General features: G+C 42.0%; 1 protein-coding gene across 2 annotated transcripts in view; it reads right to left on the bottom strand.

Moving 5' to 3' along the window:
• Positions 1–5,092: 5,092 nt before the first annotated feature.
• Positions 5,093–23,132, bottom strand: part of Tex14 (testis expressed 14, intercellular bridge forming factor) — an 89,616-nt gene continuing 71,576 nt past the window's right edge. For both annotated transcript variants that reach the window (XM_042693111.1, XM_042693121.1), the window contains 6 exons: positions 21,236–21,313; positions 19,527–19,623; positions 12,017–12,106; positions 8,328–8,437; positions 6,743–6,794; positions 5,093–5,321 (listed from right to left, as the gene is read on the bottom strand). In XM_042693111.1, coding sequence (XP_042549045.1) covers positions 5,285–5,321; positions 6,743–6,794; positions 8,328–8,437; positions 12,017–12,106; positions 19,527–19,623; positions 21,236–21,313 — 464 coding nt within the window. In that variant the 3' untranslated portion in view covers positions 5,093–5,284. The remainder of the gene's footprint in view (positions 5,322–6,742; positions 6,795–8,327; positions 8,438–12,016; positions 12,107–19,526; positions 19,624–21,235; positions 21,314–23,132) is intronic.

The following is a 23,132-nucleotide window of genomic DNA, read 5'->3' as shown; positions in this document are numbered from 1 at the left end:
CTAGAACTCTACTACTTGAGCCACAGTGCCACTTCCTGTTTTTGAGTCTCACAGAGACTTTTCTGCTTGGGCTGGCTTTAAACCATGATCCTCAGATATCAGCTCTTGAGTAGCTAGGATTACAGGCATGAGCCACAGACACCTGGCTAATGATTGAGTTTTTAATATAAAGAGTAAAAAAATGGGAGTGTCAGGAATGGTTCCTAGGTTTCTGATTTGTATGAATAACTGGACTGTAATAGCACTGAGTGGAAAGGGAATGTTGGGAGAATGAGATTACGACTATGAGTTCTGTATTAGACATGTATTAGACATTAGATATCTGAGAGATCTAATGTATGTGTAGGCTCAGAGGAGAGGCGGGGTCCCAGATTCAGAATACAGTTCTGGGATTGTTAGTATAGATAATAACTACAGCTATGGGAATGAACTGCTACCTAGGAGGGAACAAGACAGAGATGCAGCTGCTAAAGGAAGATCATGAAAAAGCAGTGATATATAGAAGAAAACCCAGAGAATAACAACAATGCAGCCAAGGAAATAGGCTCAGAGAACAATTAGCAATGGGCTCAAAGGACCCCAAGCACTGAGTGACCTCAGTGACTTGTGATCTAAGGAAGAGTTAGAGAATGGGAAGAACAGAACTCAGATCCTACTAGGTTGGGGAGAGAGTAAGAGACAATGTTCTAAAGATAGACTGTTTAGACACTGTTTCAAGAACTGTTAACAGGAGACAGGGTAGCTGGAAAGGTAGGTGGGAGCCAGGATCTAGGCAATACTTTTTGTTTGTTTGAGACAAGGTCTTGCTCTGTAGCCCAGGCTGGCTGGCTTCCAACTCACAATCCTGCCTTACTCCAAAGTAATAGGATTACAGATATGACCCACCATACCCAGATAATGGAGGGATTTCTTTTCTTTTTTTTCAGCACTCGAGTTTACATATGACCTTGTACTTCTAAGCCAGCACAGTACCACCAGAACCACTGCCCACCCCCCGCCAGCCCTTTGTGCTTTATTTTTTGAAAAGAGTCTCAATGAGAGCTATTTATGCTTCCCACATAACTGAGATAACAGATACAAGCCACAGTGTCCCGATGGGGGTCTCCCTAAGCCTGAGCTGGTCTCAACTAGATCTTCCTGATCTCTCAGGCTCCCAAATAGCTGAGATTACAAGCAGGAGCAACCAGGCCCAGCAGGGAATACTTTATTTTTTGAAAAATCCAGTGTATTAATGCTTATGAAAAGAAGCTATTAAAGAAGAGTTGAGCCAGGCACTGGTGGCTCACACCTGTAATCCTAGCTACTCAGGAAGCTGAGATCTGAGAATTATGGTTCAAAGCCAGCCAGGGCAGAAAAGTCCGTGAGACTCTTATCTCTAATAAACCACCAGAAAACCGGAAGTGGTGCTGCAGCTCAAGTGGTAGAGCTCTAGCCTTGAGCTGAAGAGCTGCGGGGCAGCACCCACACCGAGTTCAGGCCCCACGATCAACAGGAAAAAAAAAAAAAAAAGAAGAAGAAGAGGAGTAGGAGGAGGAGGAGGAGGAGGAGAAGAGGTGGATGGAGTTGAAGCTACTGAAAAGAGAGATACTAACCTAAGAAGGAAGACCTTGAGCAGACAGAAGATGAGATTGGCCTAGGACAGGAAAAGAAGATACCTCCTTCAGGATAATAGGAGGTTAAGTGGAAAGAACAGAGGCAGAATAGGTTCATCTCTAGGTCAGAGATTGCTTTATCTATATCTTCTATTTTATACAGATAAGGTCTCCTTCGTTTTGTTGGTGGGTATCTGACTTAATTTCTATCTTATGGCATCTATTTTCTCTGTAAAGTTGGAGATGAAGTGCTAATAGGAAGTGAGGGATACAAGTATGAATATCTGATGAGGGTAGAAGCAGCACCCTAAAGCTGTGAGAACTGCCACGTCCAAGAAAAGGATTAATGTGTATAAAATACATGGCACATAACTGTTGCTCTGAAGCCAGTATGCAGTATCTATCAACATTTAAAATATCTAATATTTCATGGCCATGTCCAAGTGACTCACATCTTTAATTCTAGCTACTCATGGGCATGGAGATTAGTTAGATTAAGGTGCAAGATCAGCTTGAGAAAAAAGTTTACAAAATCCTATTTCAACCAGTGGTGACACATTTCTCCATCTCAGCTACATGGGAAGCTTCAATCAGGATAATCATGGTTCCAGGCCTGCATGGGGACAAAAGTTCACAAGAACCCAGCTCAACAAAAAAAAGTATGTCATAGTGGCACATGTCTGCCATCTTAGCTATAATGAGAAGCATGTAAAATGGGAGGATCTTGGTACAGCCAGCTCATGGGAAAAAAAGTGAAAAAAAGAGCAAAAAATGACAGAGATGTGGCTCAAGCAGTAGACGATCTAACAAATGTGAAACCCTAACTAATAATTCATAGTCACTGGCTATACACTAGTGTCTTTTCTGTGATGAAGAGTGGGGTGATGTCAGGCGTATGGACTTATAAGGTCCACAAAATTATATAGTCTAACCCTGACAATTCAATGGCTGGTGACACTGGAAAGTCAATAAATCAGTGCCAGTACTGGGGCTTGAATTTGGGGCTTAGGCACCATCCACAAGCTTTTGTGTTGAAGGCTAGATTTCTTTTTTTCTTTTTTTTTTTTTAATTTTGTTTTTGGGTCCGGTCGTGGGGCCTGAACTCTGGGCCTGGGTGCTATCCCTCAGCTCTTCAGCTCAAGGCTAGCGCTCTACCACTAGAGCCACAGTGCCACTTCCAGCTTTTTTCTTTTTGCTTATGTGGTGCTGAGGAATCAAACGCAGGGCCTCATGCATGCAAGGCAAGCACTCTACCACTGAGCCACCTTCCCAGCCCGAAGGCTAGGTTTCTTAACATTTGAGTCATAGCTCCATTTCCTGCTTTTTTGGGAGTGGAGGATGGTTAATTGGAGATAAGAGTCTCAGGGACTTTCTGCCCATGCTGGTTTCAAATGGGGATCCTCATATTATAGCCCCCTGAATACCTAGGATTATAGGGTAGGAGCTTTTTTCATAGTAATATTAACATCAATATTTGCTAACAACAGAGGTCAAATGACCATAGACAGAAAAATGTTCCTCCACCCCTGACAGTGTATAGATTACAGTCCTTATCAACAGGAGTTACTGTAAAACCTGTATCCTACAGGAAACATTGGTTTGCCATTGTAATTAGAGGAAAAGTAATGGACAGTTCATACTAACATAAATCACCACATATAACTATAAGGATCTTGGTTTGAATCTAACCTGGGTAGACAAATCCATGAGATTCTTTTTTCTTTTGCCAGTCCTGGGGCTTGAACTCAGGGCCTGAGCACTGTCCCTGATCTTTTGCTCAAAGCTAGCACTCTGCCACTTGAGCCACAGGGCCACTTCTGCTGTTTCTGTTTAGGTGGAACTGAGGAATCAAACTCAGGGCTTCATGCATGCAAGGCAAGCACTCTACCACTAAGCCACATTCTTAGCCCTCTGTGAGATTCTTATTTCCAATTAATCATCAAAAAGTCAGAACTGGAGGCATAGCTCAAGTAGTAGAACATCAGCCATCAGTGAAAAAGCTGAGAATATGAGGCCCTAAATTCAAGCCCTGATACTACCACATGTATATAAAATTAGAGTAAGGTTTTTTGAGAGGAAGACCGTGTATCATAAACATTAGTATACAAGGCTGCTTACACATAGTATTGTTTATAACCTGTTTTCAGATTGTTTTCCTCTAGTTACAGTAGCAAGCAACTGTTTCCTTTAAGATAGCCAAACATATCTGTACCTTCTCTTTTATCTGTGCAGGGTAATTCCTGGTAGTTAAATTTTTACAAATATAGCCATTCACAACAGGAACTATTCAGCTTTCACAGACACAAGACCCACTAACTCACCAAGACAGAAGAAAAGTCTGACTAAAGAGCTAATATTGCATAGCAAGGGCTGGGAAGGTGGCTCAGTGGTAGAGCGCTTGCCTTGCATGCATGAGGCCCTGGGTTCGATTCCTCAGCACCATATAAGCAAAAAAAGAAAAAAGTCGGAAGTAGCACTGTGGCTCAAGTGATAGAGCGCTAGCCTTGAGCTGAAGAGCTGAGGGACAGTGCCTAGGCCCTGAGTTCAGGCCTCATGACCGGACCACCCCCCCAAAAAAAAAAAAATATTGCATAGCAACATATATTTCAGGAAAAGGTTTCTATTCATATGTATAGATTGCAAGCTGGAGGTAATGAAGGTCATATGTCCTTTAAAAACTCAACTGCAAATATACAGCTGGCCAGTAGTCACAGGAAGCTAAATTAGAGAAAATACTGTGATCTTAGACTTACCACAATTTCATTCTGTGTCGCAATCCAAAATCTAAGGGATAATGTTGTTCCCTTAAAGAGTTGAAATAGCTTAGAATTTTATTCTTTTGTTGTTGGTCTTGGAGCCTGAACTCTGGACTGTCCCTCAGCTCTTCAGCACAAGGCTAGCGCTCTACCACTTGAGCCACACTACCATTTCTGGCTTTTTCTGCTTATGTGGTGCTGAGGAATCGAACCCAGGGCCTCATGCATGCAAAGCAAGCATTCTACCACTAAGCCACCTTCCCAGACCCAGGATTTTATTCTTATCTTTTACTAGGCTGCTTCTAGCTGGAATGGAGCAATGGTAGCTAGGGCACTAGGTAGTATTTCTGTTATTAGCAAGGATGATGTTGAAGTAAGGTAGCAGAAGCTACCCATGTATGGAACCTTAGACACTGAAGTATCTTTGAGTGGTACTTCCTTTCCCTAGTTCCTAAACTCAAACACAGAAATATATCTTACACAGTTCCAGTCTTGAGGCTTGACCTCAGGGCCTGGACACTGTCCCTGAGCTCCTTTTGCTCAAGGCTAGCACTTAAGCCACAGCACCACTTTTGGCTTTTCTGTTTATGTGGTACTGAGGAATCGAACCCAGGGCTTCATGCATGCTAGGCAAGCACTCTAAAAAGTTAACATTTTATTATATAACAAGAGTTAAAAGTTTTCAATTTTTTACATCATCAAAACCAAAAGACATTCTGAACACAATACATTGTAGTTTTCAGAACTCTGAGAACAAATGGTTAAATGTGCTGCTTACAGAATCCAATCATTCTGTCTTCAGTGCAGCTAAACAAAATGTGAGTTGTAGAACCTGGAACTGCTGCCCTGATGGTAACTGAAGCAGATGAAAGAAGAAAGGATATCACAACCAGGATGCTCAAAGTCGGATTGGATCCAAATATGGTCCTGTTCCATTCAGTCGGACAAGTCACTCTGATCCAACACGATTATCCTATATGCGTGTGTTTTAAAGGACAAAAAAAAGAATTTTGAGTTGAAAGGTACTCTTAAAACTTTTTATTAAAGTAGTACTAAGGATTGAACCCAGGACCTGATACATGCTAGGCCACTCTTACCACTGATCATCTACATTTCTACACCCAAGAGTATTTTTGAAAAGACACAAACATCCTCTATATTTCAACCAAATTGAAGGGAAAGGGATTTTGGTCTTTATAATCCAGGGAGATTATGAACAACTGTGTTATCATGGAAATGAAGATGGCCGTAAAGCCACTCACAGCAGCATCTTCCATATGGAAACTATTCTTGTGCTGACTCTACCACTTCTCAAAGTTGGCATTAATTTCACTTCTCTTATTAACTATTAAAATTTAACTGAAGTGTAATAGACTCTATGGAGAGTGCAAATACTTATAATCCTTTTCTTTTTTGTTGGTCATGGGGCTTGAACTCTGGGCCTGAACTCAGCTCAAGGCAAGTACTCTACTATTTGAGCCACAGTGCCACCAGTATAATTCTTTTAAAAAACTAAGTCAAAGCCCAACAAGATAAGTAACAGGAAATGGGTACGTGGAAGAGGGGAGGATGGGGTCAAAGGTAGAGTTGTAGAAGAATGAAGGCGGGGAGAGGAGGAGAATACAGGCAAGAATTCACTGTATATATCACAGAACTGAGAAATATAAAGGAAGGGGTGAGTCAAAGGGGAGGTGAAGATGTTGAAGTGGTGACACAGATCAAGATATATTGTACAGGAAGTGGTGCTGTGGCTCAAGCGGTAGAGCGCTCGTGTTGAGCTGAAGAGCCCAAGGACAGCACCCAAGCCCAGAGTTCAAGCCCCACGACTGACAAAAAAAAAAAAGATACATTGTATACATAAACTGTTTTGCTAAATTGCAAAAAAAAATCAATACATAATCTAAAATTAAGATAAGCAAGGGACTGGGAAGGTGGCTCAGTGGTAGAGTGCTTGCCTTGTATGTATGAGGCCCTGGGTTTGATTCCTCAGCACCACACAAGCAGAAAAGCCGGGAGTGGTGCCGTAGCTCAAGTGAAAGAGCTCTAGCCTTGAGCTGAAGAGCTGAGAGACAGTGCCCAGGCCCTGAGTTCAAGCCCCATGACCGACAAAAAAAAAAAAAAAAGATAAGCAAGGGTAGGGAGGGTTGGGTGAGAATGTTGAAAGCGGCGACATTGATCAAGATGCATTGTATTTATAAACTGCTTTAGTGAATTGCAACTCCACTGTACAGCTACTTAAAGCTAATAAAAATATTACATATATAAAACTATATACATTGAGCAACATGGTCTGAATTCAAGTCTTTATCATTAATGTTTAATTACAGACTAGTAAATGTTTTAATGTTATCTAGAAACAATAAACTCTGATCTATTAACATGGTATCTTATTACCTGGATGGTTCAGACCAACCTAGTCGCTTCCAAAAACAGGGTTTTAGTTCATCTTGATGGATGTATGAGAGAGAGAAAAAAAACTGATTATTTTCTAGGTCAACAATTATCAGAATTCAGAATTCACATTAGTGTTCTAAAGAGAGAGAATTTTTCTAAAATCAGTTGATGGCTACCTCTCCTACCATTCTGTAACTCTTTGCCATAGCAAGGACATTAGTAACATTAATTCACCAAGACCCTGAACTATCTTCTCAGTGAATTCATTCCTAGCTAAATGTCCATACACTTGGGGCCCTATGCCAGTTAGTCCTAGAAGAAACAAAATGTAATTGTGGCTAGTATGAAGGTTCAGTTACAATCAAGGGAGAAAACAGGAAATGGCAAAGCCTCCAGGGACTAGTAGCAGTGGGGAGCCTAAGTCTGAAGGGACTGAAGGCAGAGAACTCTCAGAGAGAGAAGAGACAGCAGGAACTAGAAAGGATAGCCTCCAAAATGTTGCACTGTGGAGGGATATTACTTAAACAGGAATAGAGGGAAAGTAATACCCTAACTATTCCCCTGCTCTCTGGTCTCCTGCCAGAGCCTCTCATTGGGCAACAGACTGTCAGGGAAAATGAACCCCATTAGGGTCAGCATCCTGTGCCAGAGGAAGGAGGAGATGAGTAGTAATGGGGAAAGGATGAAAGGGATATTAGACCTAAAAGCACTAGTGTCTCTTAACTTTCTAAGTAGAAGGAAGTTATATATAGGATGGTATTATATGTAAACAGTATATCTAAATAGTTCTATCAAAATAGTTTTGAAATTGAGGTTAATTTGTAATTTTCTCATTATTGGTAAACTTCCTTTAAATTCAGTAATACATAATTTCTTATTGGATTTGCAGCATCTGAGTGAGGCTAAGATGTTAGACAATTAGAAGCAAAACATCACTCCAGAAACGTACAACCTAATGATGATAAAACTGGCTGATGGCTTGGGTTTTTGGGGGGTTTTTTTGGTCGGTCATGGGGCTTGAACTCTGGGCCTAAGCGCTGTTCCTCAGCTCTTCAGCTCAAGGCTAGTGCTCTACCACTTGAGGTGCAGCACCATTTCTGGTTTTCTGGTGATTTACTAGAGATAAAGAAATTCACAGCTTTTCCTGCCCAGGTGTCTTTGAACCGTGGTTCTCAGATCTCAGCCTCCTGAGTAGCTAGGATTACAGGTGTGAGCCACCAGCACCTGGCTTGGCTTGTTTTGTTTTTTGTCAGTCATGGAGCTTGAAACTCTGAGCCTCGGTGCTGTCCCTCAGCTCTTCAGCTCAAGGCTAGTGCGCTACCACTTGAGCACAGCACCACTTCTGGTTTTCTGGTGGTTTACTGGAGATAAGAGTCTCATGGACTTTCCTGCCCTGGCTATCTTTAAACTGCAATCCTCAGATCTCAGCCACCTGAGTAGCTAGGATTACAGGTATAAGCCCCTAGCACCCAGCTTGATGGCTTGTTTTAAAAATAAAATTGGACATTATTACTGTTCTGTGATAAAGCTATGACTGGCTAGAAAACCTGGGCAAGGAAAAAGAAGAAGAAATGCTCATTCATACCTTCTTCAGAAGTCCCTAAAAAGCTCTCTGATTTCCTTCTTTCAGGATTGATGTTCTCTTTCCATCTTCTCTTGCTTTCACCAACTTCTTGATCCTTGTTTTTTGTCTCCCTTTAATAACAATGATTTGAGGTATTAACACTTTATGTGTAACATCCAAGAGACCAGGATTTAACTCTAAAGAAAATCTATAATAGGGGCTGGGAAAGTGGTTCAGTGGTAGAGTGCTTGCCTTGCATGTATGAGGCCCTGGGTTCGATTCTTCAGCACCACATAAACAAAAACAAAAAAAAAAGCCGAAAGTGGGGCTGTGGCTCAAGTGGTAGAGCGCTAGCCTTGAGCTGAAGAGCTGAGGGACAGTGCCCAGGCACAGAGTTCAGGTCCCATGGGCAGATTCAAAAAAAAAAAAAAAGAAGAAGAAGAAAATCTATAATAATCATCAGTATAGTGGTGTTCTTCTATGGGCCAGGTGTTGGTTTAAGTGCTATAATGTATGTTAAAATTCTCATAACAACTACATGATGCAGTTCCTACTACTATCCCTAGTTTTAATGAGGAAACTGAGGCATAGAGGATTAGCAAGCTACTAAGTCCTAGAGCTAGAGTCTGACCTAGATAGCTTAATTAGACTCTATTTTTAGCTACTAGCCTTATAGAAAAAATAAACACATTCCAGCTTGTATTTATGTTGCAATTAGTATCTCTGTCAAAATCACCATTTTACCTTAATTCTACTTTGTTAAACTCCCGTAGATATGAAATGTCTGAGTAATTTAAGTATCTGAGAGGTCAAGACCACATTTGTTAAATTATGAAGCAGGAGCCATCTCTTCTACTTAGCTATGAGCTCCTTAAGAGCTGAGACATAGTCCACTGTGTACCTCCAGCCTAACAGTACTCTTTGTGTGCTCAAGAGATGCTGGCTAAACCAAAAAAACACTATAGAGGGTAATGCTGTATACCTCAGTGGCAAAGCTCTTTCTCATCATGAGCAGAGGCCAGGCTGCAAGCCTAGGGCTAAGAGAGGAGAGATGGTCTGGGGCTGGAGGTAGGAGAGACAAAAGAGAGGACGGATGGGCAGAAGAACACGATGAGGCCATTGGGTTATCTTCTACTTCTGCTCAAATACCCTAGACCAGAGAGTCATCTAGCCTCTGCCTGAGCAGCAGCAGCCATTACTGAAGTAAGTGAAAAGACAGCTGTTTCCCCTATCTGATGGCTGTACCATAAGAAAGTTTGTACTTTACACATAAATTTGTTATGTAAATTTGAGTCAGCAGTTCTGTCCTCTAGAAGAAGAAAGTAAGCTGATTCTCTTCACTTTACAGAATTTCAGGTATTTAAGGCAGCTATCAAATTCTCCATCCATCTGCTCTTCTCAGACTAAGCTGCCCCAACTCCTTCAGCTGTTTTCATGACCTAGTTTCTAGCCCTATGGCCATTCTGTAGCTACGCTCTTCCATTTGTTAATATCTGTTTTAAAATGTGACAGCTGGAAGGAGCTCCACATTGTGTCTTAAGAATCATCTGGGGGCTGGGAAGGTGGCTCAGTGGTAGAGCACTTGCCTTGCATGCATGAGGTCCTGGGTTCGATTCCTCAGCACCATATAAGCAAAAAGAAAAAAGCTGGAAGTGGCGCTGTGGCTCAAGTGGTAGGGTACTAGCCTTGAGCTGAAGAGCTGAGTGACAAGGCCCAGAGTTCAGGCCCCACGACCTGACCACCCCCCCCCAAAAAAGGAGAATTATCTGAACATCACATTATCTGTGTTATAGTTCCCTTGATCTAGACAGTACACTGCTGTCAATCTAGAACTAGATACACTGCTCTTTATTCAGTAATTATGCTTATGCTGACCTGAGGACTCAAGTCCTGTCCATTCCTTCAAAAATTCTTATGTCTCTGACAAGTGCTGGTACCCATACCTGTAATCCTAGTTAGTCAGGAAGCTTGAGATCTGACACTAAAGGTCTGAAGCTAGCATGGCAGAAAAGTCTGCGAGTCTCTAATCTCCAATTAACCAGCAAAAAGCCAGAAGCAGAGGTGTGGCTCAAGTGGTAGAGTGCCAGCCTTGGGTTGCAAAGCCAAGGGAGAGCATGAGGTACTGAGTTCAAGCCCCAGTACACACACACACACACACACACACACACACACACACACACACACACACACACACACACACACACACACACACACACAAATGCAGTATGTCTCAAGATACATGCTAAGACTTCTTGCTCTAAACGTAATTATAGTGAGTAGAGCCGTCTAATAAAGAATTTTCCTGTGCAGCCAGGTGCTCCACATTCAATTTTTGGATCTAAAACATTTCAAATCTCTTACCCCTCGCCATCATTTAATTCAAGATGAGATTTACCTATTTTGCCTAGGCAGGCCTCAAACTCCTAGGCTCAAGCAATTCTCCCTTCTCAGCCTTCTAAGTAGACGAGACTTACAGCTATGCACTACTGTACCCATCTTTACCTTTATCTTTTAAAGCCTCTAACATTGGGGCTGGGAAGGTGGCTCAGTGGTAGAGTGCTTGTCTTGCATGCATGAGGCCCTGGGTTCAATTCCTCAGCACCACATAAGCAGAAAAAGCTGAAGTGGTGCTGTGGCTCAAGTGGTAGAGCGCTGGCCTTGAGCTGAAGAGCTGAGGGACAGCGCCCAGGCCCAGTGTTCAGGCCCCACGACCGGACCCAAAAATAAATAAATAAATAAATGAATAAATAAATAAAGCCTCTAACATTTCTACTTGTCAAAAACATTTTTTTTTTTTTTTTTGTCGGTCGTGGGGCTTGAACTCTGGGCCTTGGCGCTGTCCCTCAGCTCTTCAGCTCAAGGCGAGCGCTCTACCACTTGAGCTACAGCGCCACTTCCTGTTTTCTGGTGGTTTATTGGAGATAGGAGTCTCACGGTCTTTCCTGCCCGGGCTGGCTTTGAACCGCGATCCTCAGATCTCAGCCTCCTGAGTAGCTAGGATTACAGGCGTGAGCCACCAGCGCCCGGCTTCAAAAACATTTTGGATACTCATTCTATCATTACCTTAATGAGCATTCCCAGATTTAGTTATATAAAATTTGAGAAACATGCTTTTCCTGATTTAATTCAAATGACTGCTGAAAAGGTTGAGGGTGGCAGGGCCAATATCAGTTTTACAGGGTTCTCTCTATACTTTTTTTTTTTTTTTTGTTAGTCATGGGGCTTGAACTCCTGAGCCTGTCCTTCAGCTCCTCAAGACAAGCGCTCTACCACTTAAGCCACAGTGCCACTTCTGTTTTTCTGGTGGCTTATTGGAGATAAGAGTCTCAAGGTCTTTCCTGCCCAGGCTGGCTTTGAGCTTCAATCCTCAGATCTCAGCCTCCTGAGTAGCTATAGATTACAGGCGTGAGCCACTAGTGCCTGGCCTCTGTATACTCTTTATCAATCTGCTCATCAGTATCTTGGAGGGTTGGTGGGAGAAGGCAAATGTAAAAGTACACATAGATGGAGTCAGGACTGGCTTATCTACAGTACTGTAATGTCATCATCAGATAATCATTTCTAAAAACTCTAAAACCTAGCTCCGTTTTCTGAAAGGAAGAAAATGAGTCAAATGTTTCTATGTCTTAAGCATATAATAAACTTTGTGGATTTTTTTTCCCCATGTAAAGCAACAAGAAGAAAATGATTCCCTAGCAGGGAACAATAACCTTGTAGAGCTCTTTTGGTCCTGTATCACCATTCTCTCCTCAGGAGGCTGCAGCCATCTTTCCAGTTCCTCGTCAAGAGTAGAATGAGCTCTGTCCAAAGGCAAGTGAAGAGAACAAGACAACAGTAAATTTCTTCCTTGGACAAGGAAGGAAACTACTTCAGAGTTGAAGGGACTTAAAACTGGTATTTTCAGCTGGGAATGTGGCTTAGTGGTAGAGTGCTTGCCCAGTATGCATGAAGCCCTGGGTTTAATTCCTCAGGACCACATAAATAGAAAAGGCCAGAATTAACACTGTGGCTCAAGTGGTAGAGTGCTAGCCTTGAGCAAAAGCAGCTCAGGAACAGTGCCCAGGTCCTGAGTTCAAGCCCTGGGACTGCGGAAAAAAACAAACAAAAAAAAAGACACAAAAAAACCCCCAAACAATTGGTATTTTCACTGGGAAAATGAGAGCTTGGAAAGATCATAGAGATCACTTATGTACAATTCACATGTGGACTAAAATAGTTGTTAGCCCTTTGACAAAAGTCAGCATCCATGAGATCACGCCACCTCCAAAGTGCCAGGTCATTAAATTAGTTTCTACTTGAAGCTAGATTAAGTTTTTTGTTGTTGTTTTGTATTACAAACTTCTCTGTCTAGAAGATGCTATTAAGGTGTTTTAAGAAGGCCTGAGTTGGCATCTGGTTGAACCACTACTAAATATCCCCATGCTGCTGATCACATATATGGTATATAACATGTGAACACCGTTATATATTACAGACAATTTGCTCCAGGAAAGTTAGAATGAACTTGTGACTTTAAATGAGCATCATTATTCCACAATACTGTGAATTTCCGGAAATTATGTAATCACTTAATCACAATAAAAAAAAAAAAAAAGAACCTCGGGGAAGGGAGGGAGGGAGGGGATGGTAGGGGGAAAACAATGGAGGGGGTAACAATGTTCAAGAGGAAGTGTACTCATTACCTCACTCATGTAACTGTAACCCTCTGTATAGTATCTTTACAATAAAAAAAAAAAAAAAAAAAAAAGGCCTGAGTTGGGAACTGGTAGCTCACACCTGTAATCCTATCTACTCAGGAGGCTGAGATCTGAGAATCATAGTTCAAAGTCAGCCTGGGCAGAAAAGTCCAGAAAACTGGAAGTGGCACTATGGCTCAAGTGGTAGAGTACTTGCCTTGAACTGAAGAGCTCAGGGACAGTGCCCAGGTCCAGTGTTCAAGTCCCACCACTGGAAAAAACAAACAAAAACCTGAGAACTGGGCACCAGTGGTTCATGCATGTATCCCTAGCAACTCAGGAGGCCGAGAGCTAAGGACTGAGGTTTGAAGCCAGCCCAGGCAGAAAGTCTCCATGAGACTCTTTTTTTTTTTTTTTTTTTTTTTTTGGGGGGGGGGGGTCGGGGTCTGGTCATGGGGCCTGAACTCTGGGCCTGGGCACTATCCCTAAGCTCTTCAGCTTAAGTCTAGCGCTCTACCACTTGAGCCACAGCACCACTTCCAGCTTTTTTCTTTTTGCTTATGTGGTGCTAGGGAATGGAACCCAGGGCCTCATGCATGCAAGGCAAGCGCTTTACCACTGAGCCATCTTCCCAGCCCCCCCATGAGATTCTTATCTCCAATTACCTACTCAAAAACTGGAAGTAGAGCTGTAACACAAATTGGTAAAGTGCTAGCCTTGAGCAAAAGAGGTCAGAGACAGTGCACAGGCACTGAGTTCAAGCCTTACAACCACCACCACCACCACCACCACCAAAGTCTCTGGAAAAGATTTTGCTTTCCAGATAAAAAGAAACAGATCTGGCAGGGCCCTGCTGGCTCACACCTAAAAACATAGTGACTCAACAGGCTGAGGTCTGAGGATTGCAGTTCAGAACTAGCCCAGGCAGATAAGTCCATGAGACTCTCCAATTAACTGCCAAAAAGCCAGAAGTGGAGCTGGCTCAAGTGGCAGAGCACCAATCTTGGATTTAAAAAAAGCTCAGAGACAGCATCCAGACCCTCAGTTCAAGCCCCAGTACTTGCACAAAAGTGGATCAAGAGGGGGAAGATTCAGCTAACATATTCCTTTGTCCCATCCTGTTATCTCTCTCTAATGTGTGGACATCAGCATTTTTGCAATCAGAGATGACAAGCCAAAAACAAATGGCACTATGTCACAGACGGTAGATCTGAAGGACAAAAAAGAGCTTAAATCCCTAGTGGCACTAACAGGAGCCCTGCCACCAATGGATCTCTTACTTAGTAAGACAAATTCATGTTAAGTGTGATCATTTGCAACTAATAGCATTCTATGTGCTTCCCCTAAGATTCTGTAAGGTCAGGATTAGGAATGGTTCAAGTGTAAACTTAGATAACTTTTTTTCTTTTTGCACTAAACTTGATTTGAAACAAAGCTACATCAAAATATTGCTTATCTCAACTACACAGTTTGTGTCTGAGTGTGTATTTCACTCTATTCCTAGCCTTGACTGACAGCTAAAAGAAGACAAAAGAAGTTAGGCAAAGAAAATGAGCTGAAATCGTTTACTTTACAACACAGTAAAAGGAGAACTTCTGAGGCATGACCAAAACCAGATTTCTTTTTCTTTTCTTTTTTTTTTTTTTTTTGTCGGTCGTGGAGCTTGAACTCTGGGCCTGAGTGCTGTCCCTCAGCTCTTCAGCTCAAGGTTAGCACTCTACCACTTGAGCTACAGCGCTACTTCCAAAACCAGATTTCATAAGGCAACAAGACTGAATTGTTTGGAAGACTGTCCTTTTTTCTCTTACTGGCTAAAAGAGTTAAAACTTTAATTAAAATATTCTAAACAAGCTGAAACTTGCTTGCCTCCTAAAGTGGTTAGAACAAAACAAAACCCAGTAACAACAGAAGATAGACCTATCAAAAAACTGACCAAAAAAAAGGGCTGTATGAATGTAGCCTAGTAGTAGAGTGCTTACCTACCATGCAAAGCCCCTGGTTCAATTCCTCAGTACCACATATACAGAAAAAGCTGGAAGTAGTGCTGTGGCTCAAGAGGTAGAGCTCTAGCCTTGAGCTGAAGAGCTGAGGGACAGTGCCCAGACTCAGATCAAGCCCTACAATTGACAAAAAAAAAAAAAAACCTGACCAAAAAAGCCAGGTGCTGGTGGCTCACACCTGTAATCCTAGCTACTCAGGAGGCTGATATCTGAGGATTATGGTTCAAAGCCAGCCCAGGCAGGAAACTCTGTGAGACACTCCAATTAACAACCAGAAAACTGGAAATGACACTGTGGCTCAGTGATAGAGCACTAGCCTTGAGCAAAAGAGCTCAAAGACAGCAACCAGATCCTGAGTTCAAGCCCCATAACTGACAACAACAAAAAAAAAATTGACAAAGAACGCAAAGAGACATTTCTCCAAAGTAGATATACAAATGACCACAACCATATAAAAAAAAAAAATCAATGCTGAGATTCTTTGTCTCAAAAAGAAAACAGGAACTGGGAGCTGAGCACCGGTGGCTTATGCTTGTAACCCTCAGCCTCCTGAGATTATGGTTCAAGGCCAGCCTGGGCTAAAAAGTCCCCTGTAAGACTCTTATCTACGGGCTGGGAAGGTAGCTCAGCGGTAGAGTGCTTGCCTTGCAAGCATGAGGCCCTGGGTTCAATTCCTCAGCACCACAAAAACAGAAAAAGCCGGAAGTGGCGCTGTGGCTCCAGTGGTAGAGCGCTAGCCTTGAGCTGAAGAGCTGAGGGACAGCGCCCCATGACGGGCAAAAAAAAAAAAGACTCTTATCTACAAGTAACTGCTAAAAAACCAGAGTTGGCACTGTGGCTCAAAGTGCTACAGCCTTGAGCAAAAGTCCAGGGACAGTACCCAGGCCCTGAGTTCAAGCCCATGACTGAAAAAAACAAAAAACAAAAAAACAGGAACTTGGGATGTAACTCAGTGTCAGACTACTTACTTACCATACCATGTGCAAGGCCCCAAGTTCAATCCCCAGTATTTTAAATCAAAACCACAATGAGGTTATTGTCTCACAGCTATTGTGTGTGTGTGTGTGTGTGTGTGTTTGTGTGTACGCATGCATGTCAATCTTGGGACTTGAACTCAGGCTTGAACCTGGCACTGTCCTTGAACTTTGTTTCTCAAGGCTAGTACTCTACCACTTTAATAACACTCAGCCCCACTTCTGACTTTTTTGATAGTTAATTGGAGATAAGAGTCTCATAGGCTTTCCTGCCTGGGCTGGCTTTGAATCACGATCCTCAGATCTCAGCTTCCCAAGTGGTTAGAATTACAGGTATGAGCCACCAGTGCCAGGCTTCACAGATGTTAATGGAGAGGGAAAAAAAAAAAAAAGTGTTGGCAACAATGTGGAGAAAACTGGAACCCTTGAGTAGAATGATATAGCTGCTATGTAGAAAACAGTATTGTGGTACTCAAGAAGTTAAAAATAGAGGACTGGGAATGTAGTGGAGTGCTTGCCTAGCATGCATGAAGCCCTGGGTTCAATTCCTCAGTACGACATAAACAGAAAAAGCCAGAAGTGATAGCGTGGCTCAAATGGTAGAGCACTAGCTTTGAGCACAGAGAGGCTTAGGGATGGAGCACAGGCCCTAAGTTCAAGTCCCAGGACTGGCAAAAAAAAAAGAAAGAAAGAAATTAAAAATAGAAATAGCTAGGCTGGGAAGGTGGCTCATTGGTAGAGTGCTTGCCTTGCATGCTTGAGGCCCTGGGTTCGATTCCTCAGCACCACATAAGCAAAAAAGAAAAAAGCCGGAAGTGGCGTTGTGACTCAAGTGGTAGAGTGCTAGCCTTGAGCTGAAGAGCTGAGGGACAGCGCCCAGGCCCAGAGTTCAGGCCCCACGACCGGACCCAAAACAAAACAAAACAAAACAACAAAAATAGAAATAGCTTATCATCCCTAAATACCGTTTTCTGGGTATATATCCAAAGAATTGTAAACAGAGCTTCAAAGATATATATGCATACCTATGTTCATAGCAGCACTAAATGTACAACTGTCTAAAGTTGGAAGTAACAGGGTGCCTGGAATGGCTAGGATCCTACCTATTTTACGGTTCAAAGTCAGTAGTAAAAGCTGGACTGGGGCTGTGCCTCAGATGGTAAGAGTGTCAGCTAACCAAGCAAGCTAAGAGGTGTGTAGTTAAGCCAAGTTCAAACCCTAGTAACTGCCTCCATTACCCATGGACATACACAAAGGTGCAACCTAACTTTCCACTAGTATATGTCTGGATAATATATTTTTTTCAGTATTAAAAAGGAGAGTTGGGAAGGAGCTCAGTAGTAGACCTCTTGCCTAGTATGTATGAGACCTTGGAATCAGTCCCCAGGACTTAGTCCCTGGTACCGGCTACAATATAGATGACCACTTAGGAGGTAAGGATAAATTAAACATTAGCCAGGAACAAAAAAGACAATTACTGTATAATTCCACTTGTATCTGAAGTATCAGATAGCCAAATTCATAGGAACAGAAAGCATAATGGCTGCCAATAGCTGGGGAGAAAGGAAAATGAGGGACTCTCGTGGGTAGAGTATCAAGTTTTATAGCTAGGTATGATACCACACACCTGTAATCTTAGCACTTTGAAGGCTGAGCCCAGCCTGAGATATTGTCTTAAAAAGAAAAAGTTTCAAACTTGCAAAATGAAAAGTTCTTAAAGTTCAGTGTCACAACTGTTAGATGTTCCTCAATTTTTGATGAGGTTATAACCTGATAAATTCAGTGTAAGTAGTAATCAATTGAAAATTCATTTTTCAGTATGCCTACTACTTACCTTACAGCATAGCTTAGGAACACAGTATGCTGTTAGGATATCAGTCATTCATCAACATCACTGTATGGCCAATTAGGACTATGGCTCATTGCCACTGTCCAGCATTTAAAATATCACACCACATTTTTTTGTGGGGGGGAGCAGGCCTGGGACTTTAACTCAGGGCCTGGGCAGTGTCCCTGAGCCTCTTTGTGTTCAAGGCTCTTAACACTTGAGCCACACTATCACTTCCCGCTAGTTGAGTAGTTTATTGGAGATAAGAGTCTCATAGACATTCCTGCCTGGGCTGGCTTCGAACTGTGATCCTCAGATCTCAGCCTCCTGAGTAGCTAGGATTACAGGAGTGAGGCACTGGTGCTTGGCTTCACACCACATATTTTTAGCCCAGGAAAAGGCGAAAATTAGACATTGTAACTATGGTTTTAACTCAATGCCCACTGCATTTTTGTGTCATCATAAAGTCAAAAAATGTACTTACTACCTTACTTATGTAACTGTAACCCCTCTGTACATCACCTTGATCATAAAAAAGTAAAAAAAAAATAAAGTTGGACCATTCTAAGCCAGGAACTATCTAAATGCTTAATACTATTGTAATATACTCTTAAAATGCTAACTTGCATTTTATCACACAAAGCTATCTTTTTAAGAGAAAGTAAAAACTTACTAGGACATAGTTTAAGAGAAAACAGTTGGTCAGGCAAGTACAAGGAGAAAATGTTTATGTTGCTGCGCCATACAAGGTTGGGGTCAGGCTTTTATGGGCTAACTTTTGATTTTGCCAGTTGGCTGTCTGGTTGACTCTTTCCTGGATCATGTTTGAATTTCACTCATACTAGAACATTTCCTGTGCTCAGTTCTTCCTCATTCTGTGCACAATTTAAATATATGTATTTTATTTTTTTGGTCAGTCGTGGGGCTTGAACTCTAGGCCTGGGCACTGTCCCTGAGCTCTTCAGCTCAAGGCTAGCGCTCTACCACTTGAGCCACAGTCCCACTTCCAGCCTTTTCTGTTTATGTGGTGCTAAGGAATCAAACCCAGGGCCTCATGCGTGTGAGGTAAACACTCTACCACTGAACCACCGTCCCAGCTCTAAAATGTTTTTTTTTAAACAAAAAGCTCTTTAAAAAAATAGAGACTAGGGCTGGGAAGGTGGCTCAGTGGTAGAGCGCTTGCCTTGCATGCCTGAGGCCCTGGGTTCGATTCCTCAGCACCACATAAGCAAAAAGAAAAAAGCCGGAAGTGGCGCTGTGGCTCAAGTGGTAGAGCGCTAGCCTTGAACTGAAGAGCTGAGGGACAGCGCCCAAGCCCAGAGTTCAGGCCCCATGACCGGACCCAAAAAAAAAAAAAAAAAAATAGAGACTAGTAGGATATTATTGGGGAAAGATGGCTTACACTTCTATTATTTATCAATAGGAATAGAAACAACTAATAAAAACCAATCTAGAGCTAGGTACTAGTGGCTCATGCCTAAAATCCTACTTAGTAGGCTGAGACCTGAGGATCTCAGTTTGATATCAGCCCAGGCAGGAAAATCCATGAGACATTTATTTATAATTAGCCACCAGAAAATTGGAAGTGGAGCTGTGGCTAAAGTGGCAGAGCACTAGTGTTAACCGAAAAAGCTAAGAGACAGAGCCCAGGCCTTGAGCTCAAGCCCCACAACCACCACCAACAACAACAACAAAAAACACAATTCTTTAAATCTTTTTGAAAGTCTAGCTTTTAGTATTACCTCTCTGTGTCCTCTCCTAGGTCCTGATTTTCTTTGGTCCAAAGCAAACTATCTTCTTTATTACTGTCAGCTTCTTGTTCTTCTGAACGCTTTTGATCTAAAAACAGTTTAAAGAATTAATTGTAGGGGCTGGTGGCATAACTCAGTGGTAATGTGCCTGTCTAGTAAATGTGAGACTTTGAGTTCAAGTATCCCAATAATGCCAAAAAATATAGAGGTGGGGTAGGGGACAGGTAAGAAAGAAAGGAGAGAGAAGGGAAAGACAAGGGAGAGAGTGAAGGGAGAGGAGAAAGGGGAGAGATACTTTTATTTTTACAAAGAAAATTACAAAGCCTCTCTAAAGCATGCAATGCATAAGCTCATCTCTTCCCATGATGCCAGGTGGCAAACCACAGGATACCTGTATTCATAGCAGCTGTTTCTGGGGTCTTAGGACCTTTTTGGTGCCAGATAAAGCTACAGGCAATCTAGTCTGTGCCAAGGTTCAGAAAGGGGAGGTGTGGGAAGCAGAGGAAAGACAGGACACACAAGAGGAAATGAGGACTACAGCAGAGTTCAAATAGTACAACTCAGGCCTACCAAATGTGAGGTCCTGAGTTCAACTCCCCAGTACTGCAAAATAATTTTTAAAAACTTTTTTAAAAAAGAAGTAATTTGAAAATAGATGGAATAAATTTACTTTGAGGATTCACTGTTTTCAGTGAAAACTAGGGAAGAAATTTGAGTGGAAAAGGGATGCCCTCAATACATACCAAGAATTTTCTCATTTCATCTCAACAATAGTCCTATAAGGGAAGAGAACTAACATCTGAGAAGTGTTTTACAACATACCAGGTACTGAACTCAGGCTATTATGTACATCATGAAATAGGAATTATTATTCCCATTTAAAGGTAAGGAGAAATGAGCTTCAGAGACTTTAAACAGTTTGCCATACAAAAGTAACTGTTAGAATGAGAAGGAACTGTGCCCGACCTCACAGTCACATCTCCACCTTACCCAGTGGACAACTATACTGTCAAGGACAGAATTACAGGAAGAACTTGATTATTCAATTATAGAGAGGAATGAAATTGTGTTGTTTGCGGGGAAAAGGAGAGAACTGGAAATCATCATGTTACATGAAATAATACAGATTGAGATACATCACATGTTCTCTCTCAAAAAGAAACAAAACAAAAACACAAGGGGAAAAAGAATGAGTGTAAAGGAGTGTAAAGAACAAATGTTTGCAAGAGGGAATCAGCAGGAGCAGGATAGGTAAAAGGAAAGGGGTAATAAATATGATAAAAGTGCTTCATACAGGGCTGGGAAGGTGGCTCAGTGGTAGAGTGTTTGCCTCGCATGCATGAGCCCCTGGGTTCGATTCCTCAGCACCACATACATGGTAAAAGCCAGAAGTGGCACTGTGGCTAGTACTCTAGTACTGGTAGAGTACTAGCCTTGAGCTAGTGCCCAGGCCCAGAGTCCAAGCTCCAGGATCAAAAAACAAAAAAACGAAAGTGCTTCATACACACAAATTAAAATAGAACAAAATTATTTTAAGGTGGGGAGGGTAGATAAGAAAAGAGTGGATTTGATCAAAGAATATTATATGCATGTATGGAAATACCAGAATGAAGTTCATTTGTATAATTAATATATGCTAATTAAAAAGAGAAAAATGTTTCAAAAGAATCTAATGAAAAAGATCTGGGCAATTAGCTCACCATTTTCAATGACCCTTGGATCACATGCTGTGTTTGCATGAGACACTGTGGCTGAGGCCTGCTGCTGCTTCAGTTGCTCTGTCACAGTACAAAAGCAGAAGGTAACTCATTCCACATCACACCATTCCTCCAGAGTAGTGGTTCTCAAAGGGCAGTCTTTAGACCAGCAGCACTGGCATAACCCAGGAACTTGTTAGAAATGCACATCTTCCAGTCTCATTCCAGATCTGTGGAGTCTGAAACTCTGCAGTGTGCTTCAGTAATTTGTATTTTAAGGCTTTTAGGTAATTCTAGGCCTAAGTTTGAGAACCACTGCTCTAGAGCATTCTGTGTTTGAAAGGAATTCTTCAAGTAAAACAAAATCCTGAATAATACTCAAGATAAAAAATATTGATGATGATGATGATGATGGTGATAATGATGCTGATAATGAAGAAGACAGATAACACCTGAGGAGCTCTATATGGCAGGTACAGTTTCTAAGCTCATGTACATAAATACATCATTAATGTTCACAATCTTACAACAACCTTATGAGATTGACTGCAGTATTATTAGTCCTGTTTAAAAGAAGAGGAAATTAAGGTTAACCAAGATCACAGGAATAAGTGGGAGAATTGAGATTTGAATCTAGAGAGTCCAGTTCTAATTTTTATGCTCCTAATCTCCATGTTATACTCTCAACTGCAGAGGTATACAAGTGTTCCATCATTATCTATACTGGTCTATATGTCATACTGTTTAATTATAAAGACAGAAGGCAATGGATATCACCATTTCCAGCTACTAAAGAAATGCACTAGACCAAGATAAGCACCTGCTAAACTCAGTAGCTATTTTGCATTTGTTAGGCACTCCTTGGAACACAGCATATCAAAGCAAGAGAGCTAGCTGTGGGGAGCACAGGCAGGCCACCCTAAGCTCACAGGCATGGATATATTCTGAGAAGGGGCAGGTAGGTGGGTATCCTTCCTGCAATATAGGATAATAGCCACACTTGACAACTCTTGGCCAGCAAGAGGACCTAAAAAGATCATTTAATTATGTGAAATAGAAAAAATCCTTTTCATCCTTAATAACAATAACCCCTTGCTGTTCTTAAATAATTACCTATATCCTAAAGTTGAAAGGACCCTTCTCCTGCCAGGAACCTAGAGTTTTCCATGTGGAGCCTCCAAAAGAGCAAGTAACATGTCCAGGGAAACAGAAAAATACTGATATATAATAATTGGATAAGTAGGCCTATTACCAAGAAAAACTACTCAGGAGGCTGAGATCTAAGGATCGTGGTTCAGAGCCAGCCTGGGCAGGAAAGTCTGTGAGATTCTTATCTCCAATAAACCACCAGAAAACCAGAGATGGCACTGTGGCTCAAGTGGTAGAGCATTTGCCTTGAGCTGAAGAGCTGAGGGACAGCGCCCAGGCCCAGAGTTCAAGCTCCATGACCAAAAAAAACCAAAAACAAAACCGTAAAATGTGGGAAGGTTTTTGTAGACTGTGATGAAGTACAACAGTGCCGTGAGGCCAGAGCCTAGGAAGAAGCATGGGACTACAGCTGCTGAAATTGGGAAGGTATAGGGAGAGTTCAACTGTAACTACAGAGAGAAGACAGCAGGATCCAGAGGCAAAATATCAGTTATGGTCAAACTGCAAAGAAGCCTGAAGTCCTGGCTGAAGAACTAATGATAAGAACTTATCTCAACAGGATATATGGTGGTAACCTCCATTGCTAAAATTGTATCGTTATTTTAAGAAAAGCATTTAAGGAGGCAGAATTTGCAAGAAGTACCTAGAAAGTCTCAGAGGTAGAAATCATGGCACAAAGTGTTGTCCCTAAGAACCCAGACCCAACAACCCTGTGGCACTGGGGGAAGGCTTCAGTGAGGCAAAAAAGGGC

Source organism: Dipodomys spectabilis, unplaced genomic scaffold, assembly GCF_019054845.1.
Source record: "Dipodomys spectabilis isolate Male_0828 unplaced genomic scaffold, ASM1905484v1 ptg000004l, whole genome shotgun sequence".
Lineage (NCBI taxonomy): Eukaryota > Metazoa > Chordata > Mammalia > Rodentia > Heteromyidae > Dipodomys > Dipodomys spectabilis.
This window is presented reverse-complemented; position numbering and strand designations above follow the sequence as displayed.